Below are 17,933 nucleotides of genomic sequence, written 5' to 3'. Positions count from 1 at the left end.
TTCATTGTTGGCTGAACTATTCCTTTAAACTGTGTAATTATCAAACGAAACCAGAAAAAGAAAAAAACCATTTGCTTTCTCTGTCTCTGCAGTGGGGGATCAGTGGATGAATTACATCTCATTTGGGGGTCTGAGGACCCACGCTGAGCTGGAGGGAAAGCTGGTGACTGAACTGATATATGTGCACAGCAAGATGCTTATTGCCGACGACAACACCGTCATCATTGGTGAGTAAAAATAGAAATGTGCAGACAGGAAAAGCACATAATGACTGTATCATCTATGCACATGTGCTAATAGGAATGATACAGCAATCATGAAACTGATGCGGTCATAATGTAAGATAAAAATATTAAAAAAATAGCAATGGCTCCTCCTATTGTTAAGATGTAATATTGCATTCTAAATGTCAATCATTTAAATGTTTAACGCAATCATAATAATCCAAAAATCTATATTACATCCATCAGGTTCTGCCAATATCAATGACCGGAGCATGCTGGGTAAGAGAGACAGTGAGGTGGCCGTCATTTACGAGGATATCCAGACTGTGAAGTCAGTCATGGACGGTCAGGAGTATCAGGCTGGACGCTTCGGATTGAGTATCCGGCTGGAGTGTTTCAGGTTCAGGACTCTTCAAGTCTGTTTACTGCATTTAGCATTTTTAGACGCATGCAAATAAGGTCCAAACATGTCTTCTACTTCCTTTGAAATCAATAGGATGATTCTAGGTGCCAACACTGATCCCAGCATTGACGTGACGGACCCTATCAGTGACCAGTTTTATAAGGAGGTGTGGATGACCACAGCTGCACGGAATGCAACCATCTACCAGAAGGTCAGCTTAACCTATTCACACAAAATGTCTTCTTCTTCAGACGTTTAAAGGGGTGGTTGATTATGATTTCACTTTTCTAACTTTAGTTAGTGTGTAAGGTTGCTGTTTGAGCATAAACAACATCCACAAGGTTACAACGCTCAAAGTTCAAAGCAAAGGGAGATATTTTCTTTTTTTTTATTGCTTTTTAAGGACTACAACAAACGGCTGGTAGCGACTACACGACATTCCTCCCGGGGTAGTGACATCACTAACCCTCAAATTGACATAAACCCCGCCCCCGGAAACGCGATTTATAGATTATCATGACAGAATATGCTAATCAATGACTAGAAGATAACTACACATAAGCTACATGAATTCATCAACTAACCATTCAGAAATGTCCTGGTGCATTCTACATTGTCACTTCTTCTTGAGTGACTTCTTCCATCATTGTCTGACTCCGGTTTGAACATAAAAGGCTAAACGTTTTTGAAATTTTCAGTGCATGTCTGTGTGAGGTAAAAGGACACAAGCTGTTGTAGCTCCGCCCTCTGTGCCAGGAGCAGCAGCTCATTTGCATTTAAAGGGACAGACACAAAAACGGTGCGTTTTTGCTCATTTTAACATGCTATATAAAAATATCTGTGGGCTAGTTTGAGCTAAAACTTCACATACACACTCTAGGGACATCAGAGACTTATTTTACATCTTGCGAAAAGGGCATTATACCACCCCTTTAATTGAGTTTTATCTATCTATCTGTCTGTCTATCTATATGTATATACATTTGTTTGTCTGTCTGTCTGTCTATCTGTATATCTATCTGTATATACATTTGTCTATCTATCTATCTGCATAACCATTTGTCTGTATATCTATATATCTATATCTATCTGTCTGTCTGTCTGTATATACATTTGTCTATCTATCTATCTGAATAACCATTTGTCTATCTATCTATCTATCTATCTATCTATCTATCTATCTATCTATCTATCTATCTATCTATCTATCTATCTATCTATCTATCTATCTATCTATCTATCTATCTATCTATCTATCTATCTATCTATCTATCTATCTATCTGTTTACCTGTCTGTATGTTTGTCTATCTGTATACATTTGTCTATCTATCTGCATAACCTGTTTGTCTATCTATCCATCTATCTATCTTTCTGTCTGTCTGTATATACATTTGTCTATCTATCTGCATAACCAGTTATCTGTCTGTCTGTCTATCTATCTATCTATCTATCTATCTATCTACCTACCTAAACTTCTCCATCTCCTCCAGGTTTTCCGCTGCTTGCCATCCAGCGATGTTCGGGAAATTCTGGAGTTGGATGGCTACATCTCAAAGCCTGGTTTGGAGAAGGAAGACCCTGCCCGTGCTCAAGAGGAGCTGAAGAAGATTCGGGGCTTCCTGGTCCAGTTCCCTCTCCAGTTTCTCAGCGAGCAGAACCTTCTGCCACCCATCGGAACAAAAGAAGCCATGGTGCCTATGGACGTATGGACGTGAGAGAACCTGTCAACATTACCAGGCTTAAAATAAACTGCAAATCTAGCAGATGTACCAGGAATGACTTCATCTTTCTTATTATAAAACGGACACTTCTGAGACCGAAAAGGAGATATGGAGGAGAGTCAGCCATTAGTTGTTTACGCGCCTGGAATTAAGGACATCAGACTGGTTTGTTTCGTCCCTGTTCGAAACTTGATTGTTTTGTGTATTCTGACACTATGCAACTTAAACTAATATTATTTTTTATGAACTATCCTTACAAGTCCTATACAATATGATGAAATGGACGTTTTTGGTGCCCTTGGAGCCTTGATTTGATTCTTGTTCATCGTCATTAGTGAATGGTTTTGTGCCCTGTAACACGCACTGAATATGTATTATTCTCTGCATGTAAGTGCCAACTATGTCTGTGTAACGTTTCTTATTTCTCTATATGAAGTGTAAACATTCCTTGTGTACTGTATTTCAAGGTAATTTATGGGTCTGTGAATAGTGGACATGATCCATTAAATTGCCATGTTTTGGTGGCCTTATTGGTTTACTGTGCACTTGATGCTAGGTATGAACTAAAATTGACCAAAGCATTTGTCTATTATGACCAAATTGAGTTGGTTTCATAAGAATACAGACTAGTATTCAGATTTATTCCAATTATTTGTCCATATAGTACAGTATACTGTAAAAACATGTTATGCCTGAAGCTCTAAAGAAGTTTACTAATCGTTCTGAATTAAACTGTCAATCTTCATACATTCCATTTAGAAGTACGGAATCAACTACAAATATTGTAAATAAACTGTTCTGGATTTACGTCACTGTAAAGATCGCAGTGTGTGTTCGCATTATAAATATGCAGCAAGTAACCTCTAACAGTTGTTAGCCAAGCATTTAAATGTCTGCACTGTTGACTGTGTATCTGCACTTTTATAGTAGTTCAGGAACGGATTTCTATTCTCTTTCTATCTTATTTTCCTCATGTCTTTTTACCATTTTCCCCATGAAATTGCAGTTTTGCACAAAATATTTATCATCAAAAACACAAATTATGTGTGTTGGAATGTTTATGAAATATGTGAATTGGTGTTATACATATAATTAAACAATGATTTTCACACTACTGAGGTGGATCTGGTCTGCAGATGGATTTGTCTGTCTTGCATATTTGTTTATCCATTTGTCTCTGTCTGTCTATCATCTCTCATATGTCTCTGTTTATCTGTCTGTCTATAGTATCTATCTAGATGAATCTGTCTGGTTGATTGAAACATTATGTCTGGTGTGTGTGTGTGTGTGTGTGTGTGTGTGTGTGTGTGTGTGTGTCTCTCTCTGGGGTGTCTGATAATGACTGAATGTGTGAACACTGTCTTACTGTCTCAGTGGTCTGTGTGGGGGTGTGTGGTGTGTACATTTGTTTCTTTGAGATATGTACAGCTGTTATGTTCCCTGCAGACTGTGGTCTATGAGCTACAGCTGAGCAACAGTCCCTGATACAATCTCCTGACCTTTGACCTACCTCTCCCACAGTGCACAGATCACTTTACGGGGCGTCACATGAGAGAAACACATCAGTGCAGTTATAAAGCTATAAAACCTGATGAGTGACTTTGGATGCCTCTTGATCCCGCATACAAATAATACATTTCAATGTCAAATTTATATTAAGTTAGCTGCCATTTCAGCATGTAAATGTTCTATTATTGTAACAATGGTAACTGGCCTAAAGTTTGCCTTGAGCCTGTTGTTTTAGAGAACAAGCCCAAACACAAAGTGTCATTTCTGTCTGATGGAAAAGAAATGAGAAGGACAGATAAAGGCCAGGATTACTACAAAGGCATGTCGTCCTGTGCTCAAGCTCATGCATGTCTGAACATTGTTTCTAAAACCCTCAGATATGTGTACCAGTGAGTAAGCTTTCTTGTTACAATTAAAAAAAAGTGAGATCTCTTTTTATCATGTTAAAAATGAAACCATGTGTTTTTATATACATTTATGTAAATCTCAGAAAGACGGTGTGGTAAATATGTTCACACAAGCATGAGTCACTGGGGTCATTTAAAGGTTCCTCAGAAAGGGTGTAGATGGAAAGATGAAAGCCATGCAAACATGCAAACATTCATGATCAACCACCACCATCTCAAAAACATTATTATTATTTTTTAAAGTATATCAAAATACATTACATTTCATTTAAATTCAAAATTGGACTATTAACATTTTTTTATTTTTTTATTATCTTTAATAATATCCTTATATCCTTAAAACTTTTTCTCTATTTTCTACATTCAACACGAAGGCTCTTTCAATAACCTATTTAGGTCTGATTAACCTACTTTATTCTTCACAGGAATCCACAGGGGAAACAAATGTTGCATAACCACCACGGGTTTCACTCCTAATAAATATCCCAGAACATACGCGTGTCTAGCAAAGTCTATAATGATATGTGTACTATTGTGACCGATTTTGTTCTGCTAACACTTTTAGTTAATTCATTGTCCATTAGACAGGGGAAGAAAGAAAACCACCCTTTTCCTCAAATCTTCAGACAAATTCTAAACAGTGACAATGATGAATGGGAGCAAATCTGGTTTAAAGGCATGAAATGTGATCAGGCTAAGCCACACAAATACAAAGGATCTTATCATAAAGGCAGGCTATTGCACAAACCACTGCAATGGGACTGGCTGCATTGTCAGCACAAAACATTTTCTCACAGGCAATGCTAATGCTAATAGTGTTGTTGCAACAGATGCGCAAGAAAGCAGGTTTTCAAACACAACAAAAATGGCCTGTTTTTTTACAAGCAAAAGTCACTGAGGAACAAAGCTGTTCTGTGGCAAAATGCGAAGAGGAATGAGCGAAATGTAGCACACACATAGCACAGTCTGTGCTGATCAGATGAAAGCTATTACGCAAGGGCTTCACACTAGCTGAATTCAGACAGGGATTCACTCTGGGGAAACATAAATTTTTACAAACAAGGTGTTGAGGGAAAAGCTTCAAAAAGACACAGAGTATGGTTTCATGACTATGTTCCTGTAAGGCACATACATGCCTCCTGTATTTATAAGTTTCCCTATCCAGCACAAAAATGCCTTTAGAATAATTAATATCCCCATTCAGTCTGTTGTATGACTAAATTATTTCAACCTTCCACCGCTAGATGGAGCACTATTCACTGTAGTACTATTTCATTCATTTGTAAATCGACAGACAGACAGACAGACAGACAGACAGACAGACAGACAGACAGACAGATAGACAGACAGACAGACAGACAGACAGATAGATAGATAGATAGATAGATAGATAGATAGATAGATAGATAGATAGATAGATAGATGGATGGATAGATAGATAGATAGATAGATAGATAGATAGATAGATAGATAGATAGATAGATAGATAGATAGATAGATAGATAGATAGATAGATAGATAGATAGATAGATAGATAGATAGATAGATAGATAGATAGATAGATAGATAGATAGATAGATGTAGCCCATAACATTCAATGGGACTGCCGTTGACAGACTGAGTGTGTCAAGAGAGGATGTTTTCTGCCAAGACAAATGCGAAAGGAAGGTGGTGTGGGGGGAGGAGGAGTTTTATAAATCGCGCTGCTTACATAAACGGAAGGTGAGAGGAAGTGTGTTGTTTGTGGCTCACTATCTCACTGTCTGAAATGTGGCTTCCTGTTTCTGACTGGTCTTACACATCATAAGTTGCTCAACACATGCATACAAAGACAATAATAACAACAACAATGCCTTTTCTAAAAAAAAAAGTGGTGGTTCTATGGTTACAATTACATTAAGACATTTTCACGTTTTGTTCTAAAAAATAAACTACACCCCTTTTTTAATTGTACAATTTGTAAAGCATCTTAAACTTTTTTTTACAGTCTATGATCTTAACTCATACCTTTATCTTTATTTTCAAGTGTCCGTGTAACTACTGTGAGTTTGGCCCCGCCCCTTGCCCTGACCACGCCCTAGAAACCCCAGTGATTGACACGCCTTCACCGCCTTGCCGAGCCCTGATTCACGTCCACTCGTGCGCGCTGGTGCTTTGGACTCGTGCAGCAGCAGATCATCGGTACCAGCACGAGATGTGTCCTTCATATGCGGCCATATAGCGGCTAATTCGGTTTTATATACCCGGATTCGCGAAAAACGGCGACTTCGCACCATCCGGGAGCTTCATCTGGTCCGATTGAAGTCAATCCAGCCTGTTTGGTGTATTACACGGATCAGCTCGGCGTCTGTATTCATGATATTTCGGGCATTATATTGTTGAATATAACAGATAATCATGGCGAGTGACTCTCCTGCGAGGAGTCTGGATGAGATCGACCTGTCTGCTTTGCGGGTGAGTGGAAAGATTCAGTGCAGTAAGATGTTTTGACTTACAATGGGTGAAATATGTTCAGCATCTCGCCATTAACGATGGAGGGGAAATATGGGAGCTGTTATTCATGCACCTGACCGAGAAAAAAAAAACTGATTAGAGATGTTTTATTATTATTATAAAATTTGTATAATTGGATGTATTTTCGAGATATGTAGAGATGGTTTGTTAGGAAAATACAAATATTTTATGAATGATTTTTAAAGACAAAGCTGCAGCACTATATGTTTGTCCTCGAGCATCTGATGAAATAATAAAGCTGGAAAATTGCTTTTATTAATACACAATTCGTGTTGTGTTCCTGGTTATGCGGCATTAATGTGTGAATAATACTAAAACAGCATATTCAATAGACATAAGTCACCATTAAGCGTTCATTTTTATGTCTAATGTGACTGCACGACAGTGTTTATGGGAATAATTTCGTACTGTATAGCCTACCGTGAGCAGTTTTTGCGTCATCCGTTTTTCTTTTTTGCGTCTTAGTGAAATTATAGCTGGATATTTTAAACTGATACACATTGAGTATCTGGTATTCATCCGAATGAAATGCCCTATGCTGTATGAGGCCTATTAAAAATGGCAATGTGTGCATTGCAGACAGCTTCACTTCTTGTCCCCGCCATTATATGATAATGATATACTATCAAGATGTTTCCGTGCCAAACATGTGCACGTATTGTGTTGAATTTGCAGCTTCTGTCTTTTGTTTGCTGTGTTTGAGATCATTTCTCTGTGACATACATCCTCTGACTGGGTGGACAGAGCCGGGCTGCTCTGGATCCTGGGCGCTCTGGGCTACACTGAGTGGTCTGAATGCTGAGTTCCTTTATGGTTGCTCTGCTTGATGGGTACTTCAGTTCTCCTTTCCCAACAACAGGAAAAATCACTGGCCCTTAAAACCTGCTGGACTCAAACCGGGAATTGTTAACGTACAAGGGCCGGGAGGTGGGATAAAGTACAATTGTCAAATTTCTGAATCTGGCAAGACTTAAGGAGCGGTCAGGTTAGCTTAATTTCACATGCAAAAAAGGTCAGTTGGCTTTTCTCAATAGTGTAGCGATGTATGAAGCTCACACATAAGTCACTTTCAAGACAAGCAGCGTTCTGTTGGTCAGTGCGGCAAATTCATATGACCAACTTGAAAATTGATGAAATCTGAGTGGGGAGCTTTTTCACCCTCATGCGGAACTCCAGATATCTCGGATTCCTATCAGAATGACTGGATTTTGCCAGCGTAATTTTGCCGAACATTGATAAATGCGAAAAGTATGAGGGTTGAGATAAAGTACAATTTACATTAATTTGATTTTGGCAAGACTAATGATGTGGTCACACTAGACTTTGGCCATGCAAAATTTCTTCAGACACTGGCTGCAGTGGTCGTGATATTCAACATATAACAAATGAGAATGCATTCAAAATGTAAAAACACAGTCTGCTCCACTTTCCTGCAACGCTGTTTGTGCTCTTTTAATTCAGCTAAGTTTTTACGCCATGACATTGTATTGGTCATGTCTTCAGATGATATGAATTTCCAGAACCAAACTTTCAACACAGTGAAATTCGAAAATTCTTCGCATGAGCTTGCGTTTCCGGTCTCCTACATTCGCATGCGTATGAATGGAAGTGAATGGAACTAAAAGTATATTGTGACCACCCATTTATGCAAACAAATAAAGACCCTTCTCATTATGATTAATGAATAATTACTAAGTTTGCAGTCTAAGTGCCTGACATGACATCCTCTATGTTATGTTTGCACTTTTTATTTTCTTATGTCTGATATAACGATGTTAAATGAAGCTTAAAGTTAGCATGAACTGATAATTCACCCTCTGTTTTCGAAATCCATGTTATAGATCTGAAAACGACAGACTTTACTCTGGTGAGATATGCAGGACTTCTCCAATCATTTAGGGTATGTTTACATGACAACGATGTACTAAAAACGGAAAAGTTTTTCCTTTACGTGTTTTGCGTTCGACAACCTTGTCAAAACAATTCCCATTCACACGGATCCGTGAAAACGACTAAAAACGCTGTATCATTCATGTCAGGCCAGTAGTTGGCGATGTCACTTTGTAAAGAAACACTAGGCACCTATAGACTGAACACGTATTATGCATGCGCATGACGTCACCGTTTTCACATACTCACATTTTTGTAGTTTACCCGGAGACAAGAACGGTATCGGTTTCAAAAACGTGCGCTTTGAAACCCGTTTTCAAAAGTTTGTTTTCAGGCCCCTAAAACGCCGCTGTCGTGTAAATGAATGTCCAAAACATTTTTATTTGAAAACAGTGTCGTGTTAGTCTGTTTAAACCCCACCCCTCAAAACCAAGGGGGTAATCCATCGACCGGAAGTTGAAGCCGGCCGGGTGCCGCCATCTTGTAGCAGAACTTCACTTGCGTTAGCATTTCCATTGACTCCCATTCGTTTTGGCGTCACTTTGACAGCGAATAACTTTACATCTGAGGCGTTTAAAGACTCCATTTGTCCATTATTTATTTCTAAAGAAACACGACAATGTATAAAGGGCTCCATTACCTTCTATGTTACATTATGGCCCCGTAGGAACAGATTTTGTAAAAATAGGCTAACGATTGCGTCATAACCACTCGACTCTCTGTCGCGCTGTACAGAAGTTACCGTACAGACAGGAGGAGAAGCTCGCAGGCAATCGGAGGGACGTCCCGTCAAGGGAGAAGCCCATAGATAATGAGTCCATAAAAGCAACGGAATACTTATTCCTGCTCACTCACGATAAAGGACTCTTTGCTCAAGTTCCCCGTCTCTGCAAGATTAACGTTGGCAATTTTCACGCACAGCTACTAGAAGATTTACGTCTGTCAGACAGGTTGCTCACGTCATCAAGCTTAGTTTGAGTCGGTTTGAGTCTGCGCGTCAGGAACGGAAGTGCTCAAAAATCGCTAAAAATGGGCTTCAACTGTCTCAACTGAGTTCCAATGAGATGGCTCTGTCCACTTCTTATACTGTCTATGCTCAAAACTCACATTCATCTGCCTCCATTTTTGAGTGCAACTCCCACATCCAGCCAACAACCGATTATTACAACCTCCCTAGATTTTGTTTTCCCCCCAATAAGCCGTTGTACTCTGATGTACATCACAAAACAGAAGAAAAGATCTGATGCTGCTTCTGTTTCTCTAAATTACTTTGGACATTAGAACATGCTTTCAAAACTCGAAAACAAAATTCTGTGATGCACTATGTTGTTTGGCTATATCATCGTTAATTCCTCAAGACTCTTGTTTTGTGGACTTTGTTTTGGACGCTCTCGATTCCGAGTCTCTGAGTTCTGGGCATTCAGGCTGCAGTAGTGATATTCCTCACAGACAGTGTGTTCCTACTGTGGGCTTGTGTCAGATCCGTTGAGTGAGATGACAGACCCTGACTGTAGGCATGTTAGTTATGCAACATGATCTTACCTGCGCCGCTTGAGTCACGTCTGGACATGATTTGTGAGGTAATCAGTTGATTGTGGGAAGCTGAGAGGGGTTTTACTCTATGTTGTAAAGCAGGGCAGTTTAGATGGCAGCTAACCTGTGACTGTTTAGCATCACCTGACTGTTTTCGATGTCATTGCATCATATTGCTCATGATTTACTGAAAGCAATTTCAGACTTGTGTATCATAAATGGAAAGTTTCCTCTTTGAATTAGTCAGTCAGTCGTCTGTCTTATATGTCGTATTCGGTTTGCTTGCGCTGTGGAAACCGCTCACCATGCCTGACTGCCGTCTTAAGCGACCATGTCTGTGTTTACATCGATGTGTAGGCGTTTGGCATTTGAGACACTCTAGACTCAGAAACCGTACAGCGGCCCTCTCAAGCTTTCCCGTGTCTCTCCATGTGAGGTATATCTTTAATGCTTTTTTTCCCTCTCCGCTACCCATGGGCAAAGCTATTTTCCTCATGTCTGCTCACGAGCTCGCCACTCTCTCAGGATCTTTTGTGCTTAAAAATTAGGTCACCCAGTACAGTGCGCATGGTCTTGCCTCACAGGGGAAGTGTATGCTTTATGTTTTGCTGACACAGATCTGGACAATGTGCTTGGTGCTACTGCTACATATAGTGTATGAGTCCCAGCGGATGGTGTTACTGAACTTCCATCATGTTGTTAACCTCGTCATGTTGAACGTTTATTTACCTGTCATTCTGTCATCATTCAATCACATTCATGTCGTTCCAAACCTGTATGACTTTCTTTTGTTCTGTGGAACATAAAATATGATGCGTTGAAAAATGTTGTTTTGCACCCCACTGACTTTCATTGTATACACAAAAATAGTTAAAATATCTTATTTTCCACAACAGAGAGTCATACAGGTCATAATTTACTTTTTGGGGTGAGCATCAAATCAGCTTTTCGGTTTATACAAACACATTATATCAGTACTGTACTGTCATTAATTCTAGACCCTAGAAAATGTTATATATTTTTTTGTACTTTGTATTTTTGAAAATATATTTTCTAGTGCCTTAGCTATGCTGCTCAACAGGATTCATATACACCTTATTCTGTTTTCTTGACCCTGTACTGCTGTATTGTGTTCACATTGTGTTAATTTGTAACTGCACTTCTGTGTTATGTGTACTTATTATGTAATTCTATGTTGTCTTGCACATTTATTTGCCTTATCTTGGCCAGGTCGCCGTTGTAAATGAGAATTTGTTCTCAATCGGCCTACCTGGTAAAATAAAGGTAAAATAAAAATAAATAAAAAAATTAACTAAAACTTTTAAATGTTTTCATTAATGGAAATAATGCTGACAGAAAATACAATATAAATATTAGATGAAAAATGTAAACTTGAGCAAAAATGAAAAATGTTTGCTTTGGCAACTAACTGAAATTAAAGTTCAAAGACTAATAAAAATGACAAAAGCACATAACAAAATGATTAAACCTTAGGGCTGTAAAATCGATTAATCGCAATTAAACGCATCCAACATAAAAGTTTGTTTATAGATGTGTATAAATAAATATTATTATATTTATATATCTATTATATATATTGTGTGTGTGTGTGTGTATATATATATATATATATACATATGTATATGTGTGGGTGTGTATAAATACACACTCATACACATATAGATGTGATTAATCGATTTTACAGCCCTATTAAAACTTAAACTACAGTTAAAGTGAAAATAAAAAAATACTAATTCAAAATATGAATAAATATATAGTTGCATATAAATAATATATAAAAATAACACTTGTTATGATTAAATGATTATGATTAAACACTTGTTTGGATTAAATTTAATCCAAACACCATTTGGATTAAATGTCTTGTTGAATATGTCATGTTGTGTCATGTGGCATGTTTCTCTAAACCACAAGAGGTTGTGACTCTGTGCAGTGCATTATGGGAGCGTTCCATGTCACCATTTGCATGTTATTGCCACAGAAGAGTGTGTGTGTGTGTGTGTGTGTGTATGCTCAACCTGTTTTGCCAGCATGGAAGAGCTAACATATAACATATATAGTTCCTGCCTCATGTGTTTTCCAGTGAATTAATTAATGGGTAAAGGACTGTTACATCTCAGAGTCATGTCAAGGGGGCGGGGGGAGTCCCAGCTGTAGATGTCAGCCAGTGTTTTTCGTCTTTTCCTTGTTTTATAATTCTGGTCAGCAACATCTGCCTCTTGCGCTCCAGGACAGTGTTACTCAATAAAAGCGCAGATGAAAAGCTAATACTCGCCCTCCTGCGCGTTGGAAGATTATCAGTATTGTTATCACCAAAGAGCAAACGTTCATCTTAACCTCCTCATCTCTGAGTAAATGTGGGAGAGTTGCAGTCGTGAGGGGATTCCTGAATTTGGGATGATCACTGTCAAGAGTAATGAATCCCTGTAATGAAGCGCTAATGAGGCTCTGTGATTCTTTGAGCATTGGAGGTCCTGCCAGATGTGTTTATTTGCGGGAGAAGTTTCTTAAATGGATATTTTTGCTGTTTTCCCCAGATTCAGCATGTTTTATGCACCAGTCAACTCAGTGGTTTTGTGTTATAGTGGTTCTGTTTGGTACATCAAGATAATGTATTTTTTTTGGTCTCTACTTTCCTGTTGATGCTTGGAAATATGTGGTGTCTTGTAGTAATATTTCACCAAAAATTAAAATTCTGTCATCCTTTACTCGCACTCATATTGTTCAAACCCATGATTTTACTTCCATAAAGGATGTTTTGCCAAATGTTGACATTGCTGTTTTCACATTATGTTAATATGGTGACCACAGGCTGTCAAGCTCCAAAAAAAATGACCATAAAAATGGACTATATTACTTTATATCCAAATCATCTGAAGCCAAAAGATAGTTTGGCTTCAGTTGTGTGACATGCGCAAACCAATGGCATGTGGCATCATTGACGTCAGATTTGAAAGGGACATTTTTATTGAATAATGACATGAAATTTCACTTTGTTCTTCTCACAAGCTTTTGTTTGACTCCAGAAAACCGAGAAAATAGGGCATGGCTGCTTCTAGCGCATTGCCAATTATGGTCTTTTTTTGAGCCCTGATCTTTCATTAAATGGAACAAGCTTGTTTTATGTTTTGCGGAAAAAAGAATGGAATACGGGGTTGGAAAGACATGGTGGTGAGTAAATGACTGAATTTCCTGTTTTGGGTGAACTATCCCCTTATGCTGAGCTTTTCTTATAGCTGGTGATTAATTGAGTGGGAATTAACAAGAAATGTAATTGCTAGTGTTGCATTACTGTATTGCCCCGGTCAACGGGTTCAACTTCCCTTCTCAGGTACATTGTTTACCAGGCCTTCTGTTCTTTGCTGTGCAGAGCTGCAGTGTTGTCATTCAGCATGGCATGTCTAAACATGCTCTGGTCTCCAATGATCTTTCAGAAGATCCTTTGAAGACGGCTTTGAGTTCTAATACAAACAGCGCGGTCACATGGCTCTACACTATAAGGGTTTGTTTCAATGGAATATCTGCATCGGAGAGCTCAGATTAGTTTAAACTTACGACGGCTCACGGTTTACTAGCAGCTACTAACAGTCATTTTGCTGTATTTTTTTCTTTCATTACATTCATACAAAGCCCATGTGTACAAAAGTATTCATACAAAGTTTTCACTTGCTATAAATCTTGCAATGTCCTTTTTAGCAAAACTTAGCATTGCACAAAATGTTTTTCACCAGAACATTTAATTACCAGCTTAACATTCAGCACAGTAGATGGGAATCTTTGCAGATGGGCCCCTTCCTTAGTGGGGTTTTCAAGAGATCAAGTGAATGGGCCTCCACTGGGCCTACCACTTAATTTACGGCCCTTATGGGATTGACCCTGCCAGCATGCTAATGCCACAGGTGGGGTTTAAAGCTACAGTGACTACGTTTACATGCAGCCAATAACCCGTTCAAAACCGGGATATTAGCAATAACCCGGTCGCGAACGGCCATGTAAACACCGGCAAAAACCCGAATATGCTCATATCCCGGATTTTAAAAACCGGGATATTATACCTGGGGTACCCCTTTTCTAACCCGAATTTTTGGTCATGTAAACGCGCATCGGCATATCCCCATAGTGATGTGTGTTCTGCGCATGTTCTATTCGCAAGGAATCTTGGTCTTTTGAGTAGAGAAACTTCTCGGCGCATACAAAACCCCGCGTGCAGTATACCGGAAGTAAACATGGCGAGACGCAGCACAGCATACTTTTGGAGCGAGGTCAGTAACGTTACCAGCACCAAAGCGCAAACAAAGGCGATCGCTATTTGCCCCGAACTATTCATTATCCGCGTGCTGCTGTTGTTGTTGTCTTTGGATACAGGAAGAAGAATCGGAAATGACGCATATTGCGTCTTAAGGTTGTCCGTACGTCCAGACGCTAACCGCGCGTCGCGTTTACATCGGGATATTGCAATTCCATGTATACAGGAGTAACTCTCTCTGCTCACGCATGTAAACGGGTTATCCCTAATGTTTCAGAAACCCGAATAGTGACCTTAACCCGACCATAACCCGAAATTTGGCTGCATGTAAACGTAGTCATTGTGATTAAAGCATAGGCTACATTGATACCATTGAGTGAATGCTATATACCATGGCATTCCATATTACCTTGGTACCTTGACCACAAATCTCTCCAACACAAACATGGCAGAGCAACATAAAAAAAAAAAAAAAATCAAATCAAAATGTTTTTACACATTTATAGAATTTACCTGAATAATCTAACTACTGGTTTAATGACAATTTAAGAAAACTCCTCTTCAGAAAAACCTCTCAAGACAGACCTACCATGAGGCGCTCCAAGGTAACTAAATGATGTAAGATTCTGTAGAAACCATAAAACTGTATAATATCATCGATTGCATTTTTATAAAACTGTTGAATAGCTGAATTCCCAGTAAAGAACTACACTAGCTATAAATCCCAAGCATTGAGTATGACACTACACTATAAAACAACAGTTTTGAGAAAAACATCAAATTAATTGTATTTTATATTGTTTTATAGTAGTTTTATTGGAGGCAAGGACACATTAAGTTGATCAGCAGTGATAGTAAAGACATACACTTCATGCGTTTTCTCGGATCGAATAGCTATCCGATCGTGAAAAGACCAGGTGTAATGCCCTCCGAAAACGCATTCGATACGGATTTAAATCCAATCGTTCAAGCGTTTTCAGGAGGTGGTCTGAGACGCATTCCAGTCGAAACTCAACAAATCTAAATGCATCTGGTTGTTGAAACCACATATGTAAATTTTACTCCTCCCAACAATGCTAAAAAATAAACGTGTGAGAGCGTGTTATAAGCTATGTCATGTTATAGCCAGATATGACTGCTCAAACTACTGCAAATAAAACTGAGTCGCAGATGCTCAACACACAATCGTCTTCATTAAAAGTAAAGAAACAAAATGATCTTACTGTTGCAGTGCTTGATTTTGAAATTAGCTGATGATCAATAAACTGCAGCTCATATTTTTTGCTTTCTGTGATGTAGCGTGGAAATTGAAGATGAGATGTATATCCATGTTGCAGAGACGCATTTGTGACCAAGTGTAAATGGAATCGTTTTGATAAATAGTTATTTGATCAGTAAAAACGCATGAAGTGACCAGGAGTTAACAGGCCCAATATGTCTTTACCAACACTGCTGATCAATTTAATGTGTCCTTGCCTCCAATAAAAAAATGCTATAAAATAAGACATTTTATTATTATTATTTTTTTTTATTACGAAAGATTTCTATTTCAAATAAATTGTTCTTTTGGACTTTCCAAAGACTAAAAAACAAAACAAAAAAAAACCTTTCAACACAAATATTAAGCAGCACAACTGTTTTCAACATTGATGATGATAAATGTTTCGTGACCAAATTAGCATATTAGAGTGATTTCTAGAAGTGACACTGCTGAAGACTTGTCAAGCTCCATTCAAAAACATTAAAATATTATTTTGTGTTTATAATAAACTAATAAATGATATATTTTAAAATAATTACATATATCTTCTTTTATGGTTTTATATTGTGAAGTTTTTTTCAGTTATAGTATTTTCAATTTTCATATACTTTTTTTGTTGTGAATCATCTCGGAGCTCTCTGTTTTTTTTAAATCCCTATAGAGAAAATGAATGGGGGAACATATAAAACCGGGTGCTAAATTTACACTGCTGTGTACCGCCGGTGTGCTCTGTCAATGTTAGCCTGACGCCTGAGGTGTCGTTTCCATGAGAAATGTGAACTAGCTTCTTGAAAAACAGTCTGACTCATTGTGTTATTTCCCTGTAATAGTTGAATTGCAATTTGGCAGAAGTAATGGTGTATCATTTAAAACTGCTGAATGCCCGGAGAAACATGCGCCACTTCTTCCATCTTTACATCCGTAAGCAGAATGTGGTTGTCTCATTTTGGTCAGCAGTTTCTTCCTCATGCCTGTCCATCTGTAGGAATTGTTTTGGAGGCAAAACATTCTGTTCGAGAGGGAAATAGTCTCACAACATTCCCAAAATAGATGGTGAGCATACTCTCTCCCCAGTGTGTGAATTATACATTGCTTTGTATGTTTGTGGTCAGGAACGAGTACCATGCAAGTTCAGGCACATGCACTGACAAAGATTCAAGTAAGATGGAAATGTGAGCGTTTATTATTGTTTCAAAAGGAGGAAGGTGTTCCTGAAGGTACAGTGATGATGGTGCAGGTGTGTCATTTTGGAAAGCCTGTGTTCTGTCAAGTTTCAGAGCAATTGAGGTTTCCGCTCGCAACCAGCAGCTGTGACGTCGAGTGTGAGGTCTCTGTCCGAACGTTGAGCGTTGTGCTGAACTCATTCTTCCCACGCTGACTCTGTGGCTAGGTGTTAGAAGTCACGCTTGGTTTTTAAAGAATCTGAGCTGCTGACTATAACGGATTCCTACTGAGTCATTCCACTTTTAGCCTGCACCCGCATGCCTTTAATTCACTGTAAATTCATGTTTATTTCAGAGCATTCCAAGGCAGCGTACTTCCTTCTGGCTGCAATTCATAATGCACCTGTCGTATTGAGTCTTTTGATCCTTTAGTCTTTACACTTAGAAAAGAAGTGGTACAAAAAGTACAGCATTGGTTTAATGCTGCAGTGATGGTAAAATCGTTTTCTTAATCAAGATTTTGGCTTGTTTTCCAGTTAAAATATCCAAAAAAACTACCGTTCAAATCTTTGGCGTCAGAAAGGTTTATTTAAAAAAATGAATGACTTTATTCATCAAGGGCACATTAAGTTGATCAAAAGTGACAGTAAAGACATGTATAATATCACAAAAAAGATTTCTGTTTTATAAGAAATGCTTTTCTGTTGAACTTTCATTACAGAATCATGGAAGAAATGTATCTGTTTTCACAAAAATATAAAGATCGAATGAAGGATCATGTCGATTCATGTCACGTTACACCGAAGACTGGAGTAAAGATGTTAAATTCAACTGTGCAATCACCGGAATAAATAACATTTTAAAATATATTAAAATTAGAAAGTAGTTATTTTATATTCTATATATACCAAACTTTAAATTGGTAGTATATATGTTGACGTTTATTTATGGCTAATAGCATTTTTTTCTCATTTGAATAAATTCAACTTTTATTAAGGTTTATTTACTGATTGAGTAGGAAATCTCAACTGAATTCATTA

General features: G+C 38.2%; 2 protein-coding genes across 10 annotated transcripts in view; both read left to right on the top strand.

Annotated features, from left to right (window-relative positions):
- The window catches only part of pld1b (phospholipase D1b), a 33,794-nt gene extending 31,132 nt beyond the window's left edge, over positions 1-2,662 (top strand). For both annotated transcript variants that reach the window (XM_056249117.1, XM_056249118.1), the window contains exons 23-26: positions 93-227; positions 471-624; positions 721-838; positions 2,119-2,662. In XM_056249117.1, coding sequence (XP_056105092.1) covers positions 93-227; positions 471-624; positions 721-838; positions 2,119-2,343 — 632 coding nt within the window. In that variant the 3' untranslated portion in view covers positions 2,344-2,662. The remainder of the gene's footprint in view (positions 1-92; positions 228-470; positions 625-720; positions 839-2,118) is intronic.
- Positions 2,663-6,359: 3,697 nt separating this feature from the next.
- tnikb (TRAF2 and NCK interacting kinase b) overlaps positions 6,360-17,933 on the top strand; it is a 54,755-nt gene continuing 43,181 nt past the window's right edge. For 5 of the 8 annotated variants that reach the window (XM_056249110.1, XM_056249109.1, XM_056249111.1 and 2 more), the window contains exon 1: positions 6,360-6,719. In XM_056249110.1, coding sequence (XP_056105085.1) covers positions 6,663-6,719 — 57 coding nt within the window. In that variant the 5' untranslated portion in view covers positions 6,360-6,662. The remainder of the gene's footprint in view (positions 6,720-17,933) is intronic. The other 3 variants (XM_056249115.1, XM_056249114.1, XM_056249113.1) reach the window with 1 other exon arrangement.

The sequence above is a fragment of the Rhinichthys klamathensis genome, unplaced genomic scaffold, assembly GCF_029890125.1.
Source record: "Rhinichthys klamathensis goyatoka isolate OS25496 unplaced genomic scaffold, OSU_Roscu_1.1 h1tg000059l_1, whole genome shotgun sequence".
Classification (NCBI taxonomy): Eukaryota; Metazoa; Chordata; class Actinopteri; order Cypriniformes; family Leuciscidae; genus Rhinichthys; species Rhinichthys klamathensis.
Note: the sequence above shows the minus strand (reverse complement) of the source record. Positions and strands in the feature narration are given on the sequence as shown.